Source organism: Eleutherodactylus coqui, chromosome 2 (assembly GCF_035609145.1).
Source record: "Eleutherodactylus coqui strain aEleCoq1 chromosome 2, aEleCoq1.hap1, whole genome shotgun sequence".
In the NCBI taxonomy this organism is placed as follows: domain Eukaryota; kingdom Metazoa; phylum Chordata; class Amphibia; order Anura; family Eleutherodactylidae; genus Eleutherodactylus; species Eleutherodactylus coqui.
Window position 1 is genome coordinate 197,594,069 of NC_089838.1, and position 19,770 is coordinate 197,613,838.

At 44.6% G+C, this 19,770-nt stretch overlaps 1 protein-coding gene across 4 annotated transcripts in view; it reads right to left on the reverse strand.

Annotated features, from left to right (window-relative positions):
• Nucleotides 1–19,770, reverse strand: part of TNPO3 (transportin 3) — a 43,160-nt gene that overhangs the window by 12,009 nt on the left and 11,381 nt on the right. For all 4 annotated transcript variants that reach the window (XM_066592187.1, XM_066592186.1, XM_066592185.1 and 1 more), the window contains exons 4-12: nucleotides 19,550–19,706; nucleotides 18,594–18,737; nucleotides 16,435–16,610; nucleotides 12,788–12,926; nucleotides 11,585–11,731; nucleotides 10,034–10,141; nucleotides 1,983–2,074; nucleotides 1,541–1,680; nucleotides 276–467 (exon numbers count right to left, since the gene is read on the reverse strand). In XM_066592187.1, coding sequence (XP_066448284.1) covers nucleotides 276–467; nucleotides 1,541–1,680; nucleotides 1,983–2,074; nucleotides 10,034–10,141; nucleotides 11,585–11,731; nucleotides 12,788–12,926; nucleotides 16,435–16,610; nucleotides 18,594–18,737; nucleotides 19,550–19,706 — 1,295 coding nt within the window. The remainder of the gene's footprint in view (nucleotides 1–275; nucleotides 468–1,540; nucleotides 1,681–1,982; nucleotides 2,075–10,033; nucleotides 10,142–11,584; nucleotides 11,732–12,787; nucleotides 12,927–16,434; nucleotides 16,611–18,593; nucleotides 18,738–19,549; nucleotides 19,707–19,770) is intronic.

The window sequence follows — 19,770 nt, forward strand, 5'->3', positions numbered from 1 at the left end:
TTTTACCATCCTGTGGACATTGACACTATCGTGAGATACTGTATTTAACAAACAGGAACTATGCATAATGAACAAAGTGGGAAAGATACCAGTTTTATACTCTAGCTGCAAGTATTTTTTGTTCAGATGCAAGCAGCTTAATGCGCACTTGCAAAATTCACCTATTCCAGTCAATTTTTTTCATGTTAGTTCTTTTTAGCCATTAAATTTAAATATTAATCGTTGCGGATGAAAAACACTTATAAAAAGTTAGAAAATTCTTTCTAATGTCTCACCTTTTAAAAGTCCAACAGAAGCCTCAGGTGGCAGAGTAAAAGAGTCCAAAGATTTTGCAATCCCCAGGAGTCCGCTAAAGTGCTGTGCCATGTGATCTCTACACACAGAGCAAATATTCTGAATGGCTTTGGCAGAGGGAGAAGCCAAGGCTGGCTGACACAAGCCTTTCATTAGGTAAGTTAACACAGGATCTAGAATGAGAAAGGTATTGCAGATTGTTACAATTAAGCATGTTAAAGAAAAGTCAACAATAAAAGCTTTGGCAGAGGAATATTCAGGCATTGGCAATAAAGCGTATCCACACTTTCAGGTGTCTTTTCATAATAATCTGCCACATGCAAGTACATGAGGAATAACACTATTTCTGCACAATATATGACTTGTATTTGCTTTGCATGATCAGTATTATCCTCTGTGGGTTGTATCTCTAATTTTTAGTATTGGTTGTGTAGACTGCTGCTATAACATCTTTCATACTGCACATGAAGAAAACAAAAGATTTTGCTTCCTAACTCTGTAGCACACACTGATAGCATAATGGAGGACAATATACAGAAGTACTGAGCAGTGTAGATGAAATTTCAGTAGCTGTAACACAGTACATCTACTATAAGAGCAGCAGTACATCTCTGCAAGTCTCTGCAGCACCTTCCTCTTCCACCTCCATTTTCCACAGACTTCTACGGGTAGCCCCCAAATACATATATACATTACTAGAGACGGACTTCACATGCAGTAAATTATTCAGCATGAAAACATAATTTTAAAAAGGTAAATAAAGTGATTTTTACGTTTGGTAATAGTCACACTAGCTATCACATTAACACAAATTGTCTGAAAATTGTGACCATTTAAAAGGTGTATTCAAATTTCAACCAATCAAGGCAGAGATAGAATACCCATCTTTATGCCACAGCCACTGGTGGCAGAGATTACAGAAACAACTGTACTGGTTGCTTGATGCTGTTTCCTTAACTCTCATAGAAGTGAATGGGAGTTACGGGAATAGAGCAGCGCAGCCAGAATGGCCATTTCTGTAATCCCTTCCATCGGTGGCCACAGTATTCAGACATGACTGGCTGAGATGGGAATATCCCATTAATAAACAAAGAATAAGCAATCCAAGAATGTGCATAAATGTACTTTTAGGCTCTCAAACCTATTTCCATTGCATAGGTTATCTAACACCACAAATATGTGCATTCAGATCATGTGATGTAATGAAACAATCAGAAGGGGTTTTCAGGGGATTTCAAGGACTCACCAAGAAACTGAGGGTTTCTGTCAACTACTTCACTCATTTCCCCCACCAGTTCAATGCTAGTATATCGCACAGCAAGATGCACGGATTCAGGAAGCCTGACCACACCTTCTAACACCTCTATTAAAGTTGGATTTTTCTCCCTGGAAAAAACAAAGAAATTAAACTATTTGGCACAAAGTAGACTGATGCGTAGAGGAACTGGAGGAAAAAAGCTACGTTCATGCAAATTATGAAATTATTAATATCAAATTATCCCCCCCACCCAAAAAAAAAAAATACAAAGTGTATTCATTCTTTCATTGGTTTAAGATCGCTATTGATGCCACCATTTTCATATAGCTCTACCAGGCTTTATTATACTTGACAGCTTGTTTGACCCTTTTTTGGCAGCACAATAGAGATCAATTCCTTTTGTGCCGATTTCCCACAGTGCAATACTTACGGATCTATACTTTTGGCAATGGAAGCCATGATGAACAAGACGGCCTCTGTGACTTCCCATGGTGGATTGCCTTCTTTCAAGGTAGAATACAACTGGAGATAGAATGAACACATGTAATTTGACAAGAAATGTATTAGACTGTTAATCTTAAACTGAAGGTTGTTACAAAAAGGACACCAAAATTATGAAAAAGGCATGCTTTTTTAAATTTGGTACATTTTGTGTCTTAAGGCCTCCTTCCCACGAACGGATTTACGCCGCGTAAATTCGCGGCAAAAATCCGCTGCGTTGCCCCCTGCTATTAGGTTCTATTGAACCTAATAGCACAATGCTCACGATGCGGAATTCCACCGCGGAATTTCGCACCGTGAAATCTCCCGTCCTCACCCGCAGCATGCTCTATTTGCCGCGGGTGTACGCGCTGCCGGCTTCCATTGCAGTCAATGGAAGCCGTCCGTTCACGCTATCTCCCGCTGTAACACAGCGGAAGATAGCGTGAAAACGCTTCCCCGCCTACCGCCGCCGCGTCATGTGACGCGGTGGGCGTGTCACATGACGCGACGTCGGTGGGCGGGGAAGCGTCTTCACGCTATCTTCCGCTGGTAAGTATGGGGTCTCTGGGGGGCGCCGTGACGGGCTTCACTGCGGAATATTCCACAGCGGAGCCCGTCACGCTCGTGTGAAGCCGGCCTTTAAGTTAGAAAACTAAAGCCTAGGCATGCTGTGAAAAAGGTATAGACTTGTGACATTTATGCACCATTTTCTGCCTTAAAACTTTAGCAATGTGTCCAGCTGTTGAAGCCCAAGCTCCTCCCATTAAATGCCCAATTTTTCCACCACTTTTAAAAAGTACAGAGAAAAGTCGTAAATTTTAGCACATTTAACATCAAAACTTTCACTTTTTTTCCACCACAAAACGGACCAATATTAAATAAATTCCCTCCATAAATGTTTAAAACTATTGAGAAGAAAAAAACCCACCACCAAAAGGTCTATTCAGAAATAGGGCTCCAAGATGTAAACATATCATAAACATAATATCACCTGTGCGCCCTTTGGCCCCTAAATCTAAAACTGTAAGTCTGTTGCTGCCAAGTGTATGGAGCGGATCAGTTAATGACATCCAGTTTCATCTGTTCCAGAAAAGTCTGTCTGAGCAGGGAGTAGGCTGCTGTTATATAGCCTAGTGACCAGCAGATGGCACACTGCTGAAGCATGTTGGTGAAGAATATAATGAGGAAGGGGTGCAGCCCTGCTGTTCCACATGTTAGAAGGGAGGTGCAGCTCAGTGGGGAGAGTTTCCTTTTTGGGAGAACAAGGAGGCACTGCTGCAGTTGGAAAAAAGGGGGATTAAAACTGAATAGTGGAAAGAGGAAGCAGCCCAGCTCTGACTACTGGGAGAAAGATCGACTAGTACTCCAATTACTAGAGGAAAGTTGGGGGGGGCTTTGAGTACTTGGGGAAGAGCAGAGAAATAGAGGCACTTGTTGGGAAGGGGAGCAGGAGATGCCATGTTACGACTACTAGGAAAAAGCTCAAAAGTTACTAATATGGAAAGTAAAAGGGCTGACTTGTAAACACCAGGGAGTTGGGTGGGAGTAGTTGTTGCTACTGTTCCAGGCATCTGTGTTGAGTGGGGACACCAACTCACACATTCAGGTCACAAACTGCCCTCGCTAACGTATGCAACTGAGCCGCCTTTAGAAAAACACAAACCCCACAAGAGCTGAAGCGTAAAAGCACCTAACACTGCTCCCGCTTAGTTCTAGTCTGGTGGGGTTGCCAGCATTTGACTTTCACCAATGAGACGTTGGCATATCTTCTAACTTTTCCCACTCAAACCTTTGCTTGGCATCTCTACAAATCCACTATCTTGCATTAAATATTACAGAGAAACTCCAAGTCAGACTTCCTTTTTCTTGCTCACCCTTATGGAAAAGCTCTGTAAAGCACACCATAAAAATGAAAGAAGTTCATGCCAAGAAACCAGTATCTTCCCCAACAGGTGGGACTGATGTACGCCATGGAACTAAATGCTGGGATGGATCTGCACAGAACGGGCAGAGGCATCCGCCAGACAAGGACTCTGTGGCTAACCAATAGCCTGGTCGCGTTTTGGTCACTGCTTAGCAAATAGCATGGTGAAAGACAAACAACATTTAGAAGATTTTTACCAAAACTTTATTACAGCTTGTTGTGAGGTGGACATATGGATGTAATGGGGGTGGGAGAGTCCATAAATGCCTCTATTACCAGAATGGAGAAGTGGGCATATGGATGTAATGGGGGTGGGAGAGTCCATGATTGCCTCCATTAACCAGAATAGAGAGGTGGGCATATGAATGTAATGGGGGTGGGAGAGTCCATGATTGCCTCCATTAACCAGAATAGAGAGGTGGGCATATGTATGTAATGGGGGTGGGAGAGTCCATAAATACCCCCATTAACCAGAATAGAGAGGTGGGCATATGGATGTAATGGGGGTGGGAGAGTCCATGAATGCCTCCATTAAGTACAATGGAGAGGTGGGCATATGGATCTAATGGGGGTGGGAGAGTCCATGAATGCCTCCATTAAGCACAATGGAGAGGTGGGCATATGGATGTAATGGGGGTGGGAGAGTCCATAAATACCCCCATTAACCAGAATAGAGAGGTGGGCATATGGATGTAATGGCGGTGGGAGAGTCCATGAATGCCTCCATTAAGTACAATGGAGAGGTGGGCATATGGATGTAATGGGGTGGGAGAGTCCATGAATGCCTCCATTAACCAGAATGGACAGGTGGGCATATGGATGTAATGGGGGTTCGAGTCCATGAATGCCTCCATTAAGCACAATGGAGAGGTGGGCATATGGATGTAATGGGGGTGGGGGAGTCTATGAATGCCTCCATTAAGCACAATGGAGAGGTGGGCATATGGATGTAATGGGGGTGGGAGAGTCGATGATTGCTTCCATTAACCAGAATGGAGAGGTGGGCATATGGATGTAATGGAGGTTCGAGTCCATGAATGCCTCCATTAAGCACAATGGAGAGGTGGGCATATGGATGTAATGGGGGTGGGACAGTCCATAAATACCCCCATTAACCAGAATAGAGAGGTGGGCATATGGATGTAATGGGGGTGGGAGAGTTCATAAATACCCCCATTAACCAGAATGAAGAGGTGGGCATATGGATGTAATGGGGGTGGGAGAGTCGATGATTGCCTCCATTAACCAGAATGGAGAGGTGGGCATATGGATGTAATGGGGGTTCGAGTCCATGAATGCCTCCATTAACCAGAATGGAGAGGTGGGCATATGGATGTAATGGGGGTTCGAGTCCATGAATGCCTCCATTAAGCACAATGGAGAGGTGGGCATATGGATGTAATGGGGGTGGGAGAGTCCATGAATGCCTCCATTAAGCACAATGGAGAGGTGGGCATATGGATGTAATGGGGTGGGAGAGTCCATGAATGCCTCCATTAACCAGAATGGACAGGTGGGCATATGGATGTAATGGGGGTTCGAGTCCATGAATGCCTCCATTAAGCACAATGGAGAGGTGGGCATATGGATGTAATGGGGGTGGGGGAGTCCATGAATGCCTCCATTAAGCACAATGGAGAGGTGGGCATATGGATGTAATGGGGGTGGGAGAGTCCATGAATGCCTCCATTAACCAGAATGAAGAGGTGGGCATATGGATGTAATGGGGGTGGGAGAGTCCATGAATGCCTCCATTAACCAGAATGAAGAGGTGGGCATATGGATGTAATGGGGGTGGGAGAGTCGATGATTGCCTCCATTAACCAGAATGGAGAGGTGGGCATATGGATGTAATGGGGGTTCGAGTCCATGAATGCCTCCATTAAGCACAATGGAGAGGTGGGCATATGGATGTAATGGGGGTGGGAGAGTCCATGAATGCCTCCATTAAGCACAATGGAGAGGTGGGCATATGGATGTAATGGGGTGGGAGAGTCCATGAATGCCTCCATTAACCAGAATGGACAGGTGGGCATATGGATGTAATGGGGGTTCGAGTCCATGAATGCCTCCATTAAGCACAATGGAGAGGTGGGCATATGGATGTAATGGGGGTGGGAGAGTCCATGAATGCCTCCATTAACCAGAATGAAGAGGTGGGCATATGGATGTAATGGGGGTGGGAGAGTCCATGAATGCCTCCATTAACCAGAATGAAGAGGTGGGCATATGGATGTAATGGGGGTGGGAGAGTCGATGATTGCCTCCATTAACCAGAATGGAGAGGTGGGCATATGGATGTAATGGGGGTTCGAGTCCATGAATGCCTCCATTAAGCACAATGGAGAGGTGGGCATATGGATGTAATGGGGGTGGGAGAGTCCATGAATGCCTCCATTAAGCACAATGGAGAGGTGGGCATATGGATGTAATGGGGTGGGAGAGTCCATGAATGCCTCCATTAACCAGAATGGACAGGTGGGCATATGGATGTAATGGGGGTTCGAGTCCATGAATGCCTCCATTAAGCACAATGGAGAGGTGGGCATATGGATGTAATGGGGGTGGGAGAGTCCATGAATGCCTCCATTAACCAGAATGAAGAGGTGGGCATATGGATGTAATGGGGGTGGGAGAGTCCATGAATGCCTCCATTAACCAGAATGAAGAGGTGGGCATATGGATGTAATGGGGGTGGGAGAGTCCATGAATGCCTCCATTAACCAGAATGAAGAGGTGGGCATATGGATGTAATGGGGGTGGGAGAGTCGATGATTGCCTCCATTAACCAGAATGAAGAGGTGGGCATATGGATGTAATGGGGGTTCGAGTCCATGAATGCCTCCATTAACCAGAATGGAGAGGTGGGCATATGGATGTAATGGGGGTTCGAGTCCATGAATGCCTCCATTAAGCACAATGGAGAGGTGGGCATATGGATGTAATGGGGGTGGAAGAGTCCATGAATGCCTCCATTAAGCACAATGGAGAGGTGGGCATATGGATGTAATGGGGTGGGAGAGTCCATGAATGCCTCCATTAACCAGAATGGACAGGTGGGCATATGGATGTAATGGGGGTTCGAGTCCATGAATGCCTCCATTAAGCACAATGGAGAGGTGGGCATATGGATGTAATGGGGGTGGGGGGAGTCCATGAATGCCTCCATTAAGCACAATGGAGAGGTGGGCATATGGATGTAATGGGGGTGGGAGAGTCCATGAATGCCTCCATTAAGCACAATGGAGAGGTGGGCATATGGATGTAATGGGGTGGGAGAGTCCATGAATGCCTCCATTAACCAGAATGGACAGGTGGGCATATGGATGTAATGGGGGTTCGAGTCCATGAATGCCTCCATTAAGCACAATGGAGAGGTGGGCATATGGATGTAATGGGGGTGGGAGAGTCCATGAATGCCTCCATTAACCAGAATGAAGAGGTGGGCATATGGATGTAATGGGGGTGGGAGAGTCCATGAATGCCTCCATTAACCAGAATGAAGAGGTGGGCATATGGATGTAATGGGGGTGGGAGAGTCCATGAATGCCTCCATTAACCAGAATGAAGAGGTGGGCATATGGATGTAATGGGGGTGGGAGAGTCGATGATTGCCTCCATTAACCAGAATGAAGAGGTGGGCATATGGATGTAATGGGGGTTCGAGTCCATGAATGCCTCCATTAACCAGAATGGAGAGGTGGGCATATGGATGTAATGGGGGTTCGAGTCCATGAATGCCTCCATTAAGCACAATGGAGAGGTGGGCATATGGATGTAATGGGGGTGGAAGAGTCCATGAATGCCTCCATTAAGCACAATGGAGAGGTGGGCATATGGATGTAATGGGGTGGGAGAGTCCATGAATGCCTCCATTAACCAGAATGGACAGGTGGGCATATGGATGTAATGGGGGTTCGAGTCCATGAATGCCTCCATTAAGCACAATGGAGAGGTGGGCATATGGATGTAATGGGGGTGGGGGGAGTCCATGAATGCCTCCATTAAGCACAATGGAGAGGTGGGCATATGGATGTAATGGGGGTGGGAGAGTCCATGAATGCCTCCATTAAGCACAATGGAGAGGTGGGCATATGGATGTAATGGGGTGGGAGAGTCCATGAATGCCTCCATTAACCAGAATGGACAGGTGGGCATATGGATGTAATGGGGGTTCGAGTCCATGAATGCCTCCATTAAGCACAATGGAGAGGTGGGCATATGGATGTAATGGGGGTGGGAGAGTCCATGAATGCCTCCATTAACCAGAATGAAGAGGTGGGCATATGGATGTAATGGGGGTGGGAGAGTCCATGAATGCCTCCATTAACCAGAATGAAGAGGTGGGCATATGGATGTAATGGGGGTTCGAGTCCATAAATGCCTCTATTAACCAGAATGGAGAGGTGGGCATATGGATGTAATGGGGGTTCGAGTCCATGAATGCCTCCATTAAGCACAATGGAGAGGTGGGCATATGGATGTAATGGGGGTGGGAGAGTCCATGAATGCCTCCATTAAGCACAATGGAGAGGTGGGCATATGGATGTAATGGGGTGGGAGAGTCCATGAATGCCTCAATTAACCACAATGGAGAGGTGGGAGAGTCCATGAATGCCTCCGTTAACCACAATGGAGAGGTGGGCATATGGATGTAATGGGGGTGGGAGAGTCCATGAATGCCTTAATTAACCACAATGGAGAGGTGGGCATATGGATGTAATGGGGGTGGGAGTCCATGAATGCCTCTGTTAACCGCAATGGAGAGGTGGGCACATGGATGTAATGGGGGTGGGAGAGTCCATGAATGCCTCCGTTAACCACAATGGAGAGGTGGGCATATGGATGTAATGGGGGTGGGAGAGTCCATGAATGCCTCCATTAACCACAATGGAGAGGTGAGTATATGGATGTAATGGGGTGGGGGGGTCCATGAATGCCTCCATTTTCCAGAATGGAGAGGTGATTATATGGATGCAATGGGGTGGGAGAGTCCATGAATGCCTCAATTAATCACAATGAAGAGGTGGGAGAGTCCATGAATACCTCCATTTACCAGAATGGAGAGGTGGGCATATGGATGTAATGGGGTGGGAGTCCATAAATGCCCCCATTTACCAGAACGGAGAGGTGGACATATGGATGTAATGGGGATAGGAGAGTTCATGAACGCCTCTATTAGTAGGAATGGAGAGTTAATAATGAGGGGCTCTCGTTACGGTCTTCAGGCTAGTCTATTTATTACACAAACAGCCTTTCATTCCCCTGAAAATGCAAGAGATTAAGAAATTGTGGACTATAAAAAATGAGAAATTAATTTTGATATAAGGAATCTATATAAGACCTCTACATAAAGCGCCTCGTGTAAAAGTGAATGCAAAAAAAAAAAATTAGTAGTGTTGCCCATAGGAAACACTTGGCACACAGAAGTTACAGCCTACGCTGGAATAGAGAGAGGATATCTGATATGTTACTAGGCAAGCAAATCCTGTTTTGACTGCAATAGTTTTTATTCATGATGTCCACAGTATTTAAGCTCAGAGCCTTACAAAAGGATCATAAGGAGTTGTTAGATAACAGATTCAATGTGTACAGTTTAAATGGCTAGCATTATGTACCATTTATACACACAGATGATACCTCAAAATTCATCAGAAACTGATAGTTTTGAGCGATCATTTTGCATTCACTACTAATGAGCTAATCAGCCTCTTAGCAGCTAAGTAGCTTCATTTGCATGTATTTAGAGAACATCAGGTGGTCTGTTCTCTAAGTACATAGCTATTGTTCTCCAGTGGGACAGTAGCTGAAAGGATGTTATCAACGCTGCCAGCGGAGAACTCGTCGTGCGGTCCCTCTTATCAGGGACAACGGGTTTTAAAGCTGAGCTGAACTCAGCTATGGACGAAAAGTTCACGGTAAGTGCACGATGGGCATACATTTACAAGCAACGATTATTGCTCAAAAGATGGCTTTTGAGCGATAATCGTTGTGTATAAAAGGGCCTTATGACTTGCTAGCCATATAAATGCATAAACAGTATAATTATTTAATCGGCCAGGAATAAAACACACCTGAGCGAAACATTCCACAGAGCCCACCAGAAAGATCAGGTCCTTCACTAGGTCAGAAACTCTCATCCGGAATTCTCCAAAATCATCCGTTTCCTCAGGAACTCCCTCCTGGGAAGGAAAAATAACATGAACTTACCATTATTATTTTATAAGATGATCTAATAGTAAATATTTGATCAAACTAGTGCTGGCATATTGCATGTGATTACATGAGCCGTTCTTACAACACATTTTAAAATCTAAAGATTTTACCAAAAAGCTTGCTCTGCTACCTGCCTATAGACCCAATAATGTAAAGTCAATAAAACAAAATACTTCTGAAATTATTGGGTTCCATCGCCAGGTAAAGCTGCTGGTGGCCACATTTCCTTCAGCGTCTGCCTGGAGACAGAGGAGAGCTCTTGTACACAAAGGCACTGTGTCTGCTCATAAGGCCCAGAGGAGCCACAATCTGATATAGTGGGGTCCCTCTTTGCTGTCTCATTATGCACAGATATAAGAGAATGGAAGGTGAAGCCCCTCATGTTGCTGATAACAGAGGCACCATACTGGCTCTACTTTTAGGATACAATACACAAAATGTGGATTGTTTACATGGCTGTATTTGCAATGTGAGATTTCTTGGTTTATACTCTGCCAGACCCAAGGGCAGGTCTTGCTAGGAAAAAAAATGCAAACCAAGGAGGGACTGAAGACTAATGTCCCATTTAGATGGAACAGTAGCCTAAACGACTGCGGACATCATGGCCAAGGTCGTTAGCGCTCGTGCAGAGTGTTTAGACAAGCAGAGAACATCGCTGGATCGTGGGCTTCTCGACAGCACTTCACCCTCTAAGTGAAACGGCGAGCGTTTGTACTCACGAGAATCCTGCCTTCCAGCGATGTTTTTTTTATCCTGACTGAAAGTCAGCGATAATGAGAAGTGAACGAATACTAAACGATTTTGTTGCATTTACACAGATGATTAGCACTCAATTTACTTTGTTTGAACGAACTTTGAGCGATAAAAATCCCATGTAAATGTCCCTTAAATAAAGCCACGTAATAAGGTTTGACCTATGGATATTCATGCCTAAGCTGTTCCACTGCTTGTCATGCATCCCATTTGAGACCATAATTCGGCCACCACTAGTCTGCTGAACACTTTGTAGATACAAGACATGCCAGACAAACAGGCATTAGAAGCTTTACACTATGACAATCCATCAACAACTAATTATACCTGTAAGGCCCCCTGTCCACAGGCATTGCAGTATCCCGTGGCGGATCTCCACCGCCTGGGAGCAGGAACTGGCAGACAGACCTCTGCTGGTCAGCTGATGTGACAGATGGGCTGACCGCGGAGAATGGCGGCAATTCGCAGCATGCTGCGAATTGCCGGCTACAAGCGGAGAATCGCAATGATTCTCTGCTCGTGGACAGGGAAAAGGCGCTCTTCATAGCAACGCTATGGAACGCTTCAGACGGCGTGATTCGCCATCGATTTACCGCCGTTGAAATCACTGCCGTGGACAGGGGGCCTAACAAGAAATTAACTTAAATACTACTTACATGATCTGGATCCAGCTGACAGTGCCGTGCTAGAGCGTGCAGAAGCCTCTGTATGTAAGGTTTGAAGATACTGTGTAGCACTGCATCATTTATTTTGTAAAGATGTTCTCCCAGTCTATACCAGAAGTTAAATGAAATTTCAACTACCTGCAGGTCAAAAAAAATAGCAATATGTCAAAAGTTACTTCTGTGATAACACATAGATTGTATGAAGTTAGAAGCATAACTGCACCCAATCTTTCTCGGATCTGAACCGTCATGTTATAACATTCTTAGGATCCACAGGCCTTCTGTTACTAGAGTTTTCAACGGAACAGTTAAACACGTTGCATGCTGTGCAATGTGCACGCAAGTGCCATGTGATGATACCCATTGAAATCAATGGGAAACACTTGCCAATCATCCGACGCATATGTAACAAGCACCAGAAGATCACAATTTCCCAGAAGTGATGTGAGGGATTTTTGCATGAAAAACACCTCGCATCCACCTGTAAAATACACACCGGAATGCCTGATTATCGCGCTCGTCCATGTGAATATAGCCTTATCCTTTGGATCCTACTGACGTGTCATCACTTTAGGAAATAGGAAACACCCAACCTCAGGTATTCCTAAAAGTAGAGCAAAATCTCTGCCTCCCTCCATCTACACGCACAGATTACCATTTCCCCGTAAGTAATGATTTTGGTGTGTAGTTCTTTGCCACATCTAACTCTAATTGATAATGTACGAGCCAGAAGACTGAGCAAACAGAACCTAAACCAAACTAGGAAAGTCCTCATTTTAGGAGAAAAGCCTCAGGAGCATACACCCCTGTTCGCACCAAGCTTCTGCAGAGCTATACGTAGGGAGAATTTCCTAATAGCTGGACAGCATACATTTTATTTTTGCACTGGATCCCATAGCATACAATAATGGAATCCACCAAAGAAAAAAAAAAAAGGGGGGGGGGGGGTGGCATGCTGGCGTATACGGGTCTGGTATATGCCAATTAAAGACCCGTTTGGCATACACCACATGGAATATGCAACAGGAGCTGAAAGCAGTTCATAAATGGCATTCTAGCATTTTATTTAGCGCTGCCCTCCTGGAGGTCGTGTTTATACACAATTCCACATGAAATGGATAAAACTAAGATCCGATAACCGAGGTCCACGAAGATCTGAGTTTTACTGTCTGAAGTGTACGTGGGTAAAGCTACCTCATATTGTGGGTGACCAGCACAAATCAAAAGAAGGTCCAACGTTCGGAGGTCACCTAGCTCGTGACCTGGAGTAGATACAATCTTCTCTAGAAAGGTTTCACACAGTTCTGTAAACATCCTGCAATAATTCAACACCCTGAAAAGTACAAAGAGAGAGAATTAACGTACTTGGCGTAAATGTGCGGTTCCAAGGGAAAGCAATGCTTCATACACATAGCTGTCACGCAGCACACAGTTCCATCATACAGTAATATAACCTAGCCTGCAGTCTTGAATGATTGATGTGCTGCATGCGCTCCGGAGGGATCATGTGGCCTGTGTCTAATGTCATTTATGCTGCGTACATCTAAGATATCATCCTGTGAGCAGACCTTCAAGCCGCTGCCAGGGGGAAGCAGACAACATTTACACTTTGTGCATTCGACAAAAAACGGACTATGAATTGATGTTGTGCCATAGCGACTCAAAAGGAAATCAACATACTTCTAGATCGCGATGAAGAGCTATTAAGAAGCGATGACATAATTATTGCATTAATCAGACTTACTCATTGACCTAAAATGTGTTGGACAATAATATAAACAGGAACATACTGGAAAAAAATATCTATGTATGACATAGTAAGGAAGGATATTTGAGACAATAGGATGTCTAATAGTGTCGGAATTTAAATGGTCAAATCCTTTTAGAGAATAGAGCAAAATGACATAAGAGCTTTAACTGGGTGACAGCACTGGGCTGTCAATAAAGAAATGTGAAACCAACCGTGTGAACGGCATGGCTCAGATTATACTCGGAATGCTATGTGTGTATATTACCAGCGCACATCATGGAAGTGTCCTCCATAGAGGATGCCATACGAAACTTAGTTACAGAGAAGAAACTGTGTTGGACGAGCATTACTCATAACGCCGGCTGAAGGTTATGAAACCTAGGCGTGCACTTGTTCCTGTTTTCTGATTACATGAAACTGCTGATCGCTACAAAAGATTAGAGGAAGTCCATTCTCACTTGCATTCTAAAATAGGATGAATGAGGCCTAATGCCACCAGCCAGTATAACATGGCACAACACAAATGAATGGGGCTTAAGCAAAGCCTGAGTCAGCTGGCAGACAGCACTGAATCAAACAGATCTGGCCAGGTTACCATTTTATGAGGCTCATTTAGGCCTTTACACAAACTAAAAAGACTAAATGCAAACCTTTAGACGTAAAAAAGGCACCAGCAAGTATATATGTAAATTATATATATTTTTTTATACAGTTTTTATAGTACAAAAAAGTGGATAAAATGTATATTTCTATCCATATACAAATGCAGCATTATGTTAATGTAAGAAGTCAACCCTTCTAAAGCTAACCATAACCACTATTCCTGAATGCCACTGACTAACTCAAGAGACTGCCCCCCCCAATGCTCCTTGTAAAGTGAAATAAGGCTCGGGGACGCTAATACTTTGTCCACATAAGGGATAAGCATGGCCAGGTTTGTGTTAGCAGCTTTTATCTGGTAGTGTACATAGGCTGATATGGGAAGGGTGGTAGTCATGGGAGATCGCCATCAACAGTGTGTTCAGGTAACAAGTTCTGAAGGCTATGTCCAAGATGGTGAATGATCAGCCCACAGCTATCTCTCCTGCCTTGTTATTTCAATAGGACACCTTGGACAGAAGTAACATAGGATCGCGCATGTTACAAAACACACATTAGATTCTTGGCTGATCCTGCTTAAGGCCCCCCTCACACAGGCAATTTTTACCGCAATTAGCGTGGCACTTTCAGCACCATGCTAATCACGGTACAATGCTCCCATTGTTTTCAAAGGGACCGCTCCCACAGGCGCAGACAGCCGCTCGATCGTGGCGCTTTCCAGCGGTGCACGTTCTATTTTGGGGTGTTTCAGCATTTTTAAACAACTTGGTGCCACGTTTTGGATAGCGCTAAACTCCCAAGCAACACTACGTGAAAAAAAACACAATGCCAATCAGAGTAATCTCTTGCTGGGGACAGGGTTTAAACCCTGTTACCAGCAAGAGATGGTCTGTAGGAGGCTGACAATTTCACCGAAGCCTGCAGGAAGTCTGGAGAGCAGCGGCAGGGACCCGGACGGCGCCTGCTAGGTGAGTATTCCTTTTTTTCCAACTTCCTTGGCTACATTTTCAGCTGTGCTGAAACCGCAGCCAAAATGCTGGCAAAATGCATGCCAACGCTGATGGAACCGCAGTAAACGCTGGGTTTTTACAAACGCCTGTGTGAGGGAGGCCTAAATCAGAAGGTTCAGCCAGCTTTATTCTAGTCTACAGTACACAGCCAGCTATAAAGTCCATTATATTCCACTTTAATTAATCTGATTAAACCAAAGGTAGTAAAGCACTGTCTAAAAAGGAAATCATGAGTGTATGGCATCTGAGCATGCTTACATACAATTTTCTAATGAATCGATGTGTTTTACTTATTTACACTGTTACTTTTCAGTTTTATTGCTATGGTTATTTTTGCAACAGCAATATTAGTTGTCCCATTTAAATTACATTCTAGTAAACAGATTGCCAGCACGCTCAGTCAATAGCAAAGTGACAGTTTTAGCATCAGCTTTGAGGCAAATCATATCTGACAACTGATATAGCTGCATTATATATATATCCTTTTTTTTTTAATTTGTTTTTATTAGATAAACCAGGACAAATCTTATCATTACAGTTGTTTTTGATACTTTAGCATCATAGGTGTATAAGTCATCCTGATTCATATTTTGCATAACATTTTTATATAACTGGGGGGGAAGAAGGGGGAAAAAAAGGGGGGGGGGGGGGACAGAAGAAAAAACAAAAATAATAATAGTGGTCCCCCTTGGGGGCAGTGTCAGCGGGGTGGGAAGAGGTCGGGGAGGAGGGGGAGAAACACATGCATTAAACCAAACTCTTGACCCGTTCTGATAGTAACATATTATATATATCCTTTAGTGTACATTAACGCACACCTCAAGTCTGGTTTAAAAAAAAAAACAAACCACATATTAGGTAGATGTGAGGCTATATTCACTCGCTGCGACCAAAAACTACGCTGACATGCTGTACGGCACCGTCTTTAACCAGCTGTTATTGACGGGTAAACTACAGTTTACTTACAGGATCTTGCAGCCATTAACAGTCTATACATTAACAACTGCACACAGTTTACCTACGAAGATGATCGGCCATTAATAACCAATTGAAAACTGAGCCGAACACCCCACTTAGCCCGTTACATGTGGCAGGACCAAAGTGTAAAACCATCCAATCATAATTAGAAGTAGAATTTTTGTTTAAAAAAAAAAAAAAAAAGGTTTTCCTGGAAAGCAATCCTTACTGCTTAACTCTATGGAGTTACAAGCCTTGTGAAATAGGACAGCCAACAACTCCTCTCGGAAAAAAAAAAGTCTCAAGGAGGACACATCTCAGGCAGGACATGCTGCCATCGGGAGCTAGCAGTAGCGCAGACTCAGGTTTTTAACTCTTGCTTTGACCACAGGAGCGAACTATGGGTAGTTATTACATTTTAATGTACACAAAAGGGCATTAGGTATACGACATCTGCTGTGTCACCTTCAAATTACTCCTTCACCAAGTCAACACCAGCCTGTTATTGTATTCCCGTTTCTTACTTGTCCATATCTTCTCGAGCGACTGCCATGTGATACGCTGGTTCGAGTGTGAGCACTCCCTGGAAGAGCTGTGTTCCCAGGTTCAGGTGAGTATCAATATTTTCAATAGCATAGAGAGCAGAACAGACACAGTCAGAAGCAGCTTCATGGAGATTGGAAGGGGTCTGGTCCTGTTGCTGCAAACACAAAACACTTCATGTGGTCATGCTGCAATAAAGCTTTTCCTAACGTTACGGTTAATAGGTAACCTTTTCCCGCAGGTGGTTGTGTCTGTGCCATCCGCAGCAGGTATTGGCTCTAATATACAGCGAACATCCCACTGCGATGGCTAGGATCAGACTTACTTCAGAATCTGGCTGTTTAACCCCTTAGATGTCAGGATCCGTAGCAATCCCGGCATCTATGAAGCCTCATAATTTAGTTGTGTGCAGGGGAATGTATTGCCATTGCAGGTGAGGGATTGATAAAGGACCCCATGATTGCAAGAGGAATCTGCCTTCTAGGAGTTTGTCAAACTTACAGGCAGTAATTAGAGATGAGGGAGTATACTTGCTAAGGCTAACTACTCGAGTGAGTAGTGCCTTAGCAGAGTATCCTCCCGCTCATCTCTAAAGATTCGGGGGGGCTTTTGAGAGTGGGGAGGAACAGATGGGAGATCTCTCTCCCCCCCCCCCCCCCCCCACCCCCACCCCGTTCACTGCCGCAACTCACCTGTCACCCGCGCCGGCAGCCGAATCTTTAGAGACGAGCGGGAGGATACTCGGCTAAGGCACTACTCGCTCGAGTAGTTAGCCTTAGCGAGTATACTCGCTCATCTCCAGCAGTAATGTTTTAGAATACTTTGTATAACAAGGCATTACCAAAGCAAAGGATCGCTGCATCAAGTCCCCTAGTAACTCAAAGAGAAAATGTAATTTAGAAAAAAAAAAAGAAAGGCCCCCCTTACCCACCCACACAAAAAAAAACAACATGCAGTAGTCCCTCAAACAAACCATTGGTTCAAGTATGTCCATTCTATGTAACATTGTATGGAAGTTTGCTTATTGGTCCTGAAACCCCAAAATGAAAACCAAATCTAATGCAAAATGCAGACTTCAGTAACACTGCTGTTCTACCAGCGAAATGCCTATGCTGATTGGCTGGATTTAGCAGAAGAGTGCACAGATCAGGACTGCCTGACATTTACCTGGTTTTAACTTACAAGGGCATAAGATCATTGAATGTTAAAAATATTGTATCATGAGGCCATTGTACCTTGAATGATCACAGTTAGAAATATTATATAGATATCTCTCAGACCCCTTAAAAGAAAAAAAAAAAAAAAAGTTTCTATTCATCCACTCCAATAAAAAAAAAAAGTTAATAAAAATAAAAGCTTCAACTCCTCCTGAAGAAAATCATAGGCCAATGTGGCTTTTATCAAAGAAAAAAAACATTAGGGAGCTTTGAGCACATCCATGAGAAAGGCCCAGAATAAGCGAATGGTTTAAGATCACCACTATGCAACAAACTATAACATTTAGGCAGGGTTCACACACGGCGGATTCCCGTCGGAAATCTCGCGGTTTGGCCGCAGCAAAAACCGCGAGATTTCCGCCGGGAGAACCGCCGCGGTTTAAGCCGCGGCGGATTTGAAGCGGTCCGGCCGCATGCTTTTCCGTTGTGGCCGTCTCTCCCATAGAGGAGAGCGCGACCATAACATAAATAAACAAAAAACCGACTGTAAACAGACATGCTCAATCTTTTGAAACCGCGGCTGCGGCCGCAGCTGCGGTTTCAACCGGATTTACCGCAGCGGATTAGCCGTCCCGTGTGGACGAGGTTTCTGAGAAATCTCATCCACATGGCTGGCTAATCCCGAGATTAGCGGCCGCGGGCGGTTTTGCCGCGGGCAGATCTGCTGCGGCAGAACCGCGGCAAATCCGCCCTGTGTGAATGCAGCCTTATGAAGTATACAACTTGTATGTTGTAGGACGCGGTGAAAAACACCACAGTTTTCTTTGGACTACTGCAATGTCACAAGGCAAAAGTTACTGTGGAACAAACAGTGTCAACAACAAGCCATATCCAGCCTAGACGACAACAGTCTAACAACGCAGACAGGAAGAGTTTAGGAAGGTATGAACACTGTAGCACTAAACAGGCTTGTGACGACTTACCAGGACCTGGAAGAGGAGCAGCAAGAGTCGATTGTTTGCCATGAAATTGCTGTCTAGGACACCCAAGTTAAACCAGCTGCCCAAACATCTAAAGGTCTTTATCAGCATTTTCTCATTGCCAACAGATTTCTCCACGCAGTCCATCTGCAGAGTAGAAAGCAAAGACCCTTATGTTCTTCTAGTATTAAATTACAATTAGCACATTTCATCTTATACATCGAAATATCAAATCGGAGCTAGAACAATGCAAGACAGATCTGTAGAAACTAAACAGCAAGAATCTATCTATCTAATCAAGAAGGGACAGAAATGGAGCCTTCAGGTGGACACAACATTCCCGATGTAGGGGTGTATTAGACTTAATGTGGAGACCCACCATCCATTGTATCCAAAGAAAACAAGATTCCTTTGAAATTGCGTACATGAACTAGAACAAGTTAGATGCATCGTCCTACACATTGGTGTTGCAGTGTTTAAGCAGTTGTGACACATCGCCCTGCAGGCTGGGAGTTGTAGTTTCCTAACAGCTAGAGAACTACAGGCTGCCAACCACTGGCCAAGAACAAAGCCTTTCAAACTAAGCAGTACTATAGATCTGTGAGAAAACATTCACTTCGGGTGGTCCCACACCTGCGCTGGGGATTCCGCTTTCCTGCTCTGTTCAGGAAGCAGGAAAGGGGAATCCCCACAGACGAATGATTCAATCTCTGGACAGAACCAACAGCGCCAGATGGGCCCCATTGACTACAATGGGGTCCGTCTTCTGCCCAGCTGCCTGGTTTTCAGACGGTGAAAAAGCATTGCATGCAGCGCTTTTTCTTCGGGTATTTTCAGCCGCATCTGTGATGGAACCTCCAGCCGGGGGCTCCGCTGTGGATGTGAAACAGGCCTTATAAAGGAACAAACAGGCAACATCAGATACAAGCCAATATCAGTGGTGAAAGGAATGCTCATACCAGGAGAGAAACCACAGTGCTGGAGTAATAGGCCAAGTCCTCAATGATTTCAGAGCGTCGATTAGCACCGATACGCAGGGATCGGCTATGCACCTCCTCAGGCAGCACAGTGAGGATCTCCAAGAGGAAGGGTAACGACGAGGCATCATTACTATACCTGTAGAGAACAGCAGCTTAGTGGGGAACAAGTCAGCATCATGGAAGACAGAGGAGCTCAGCAG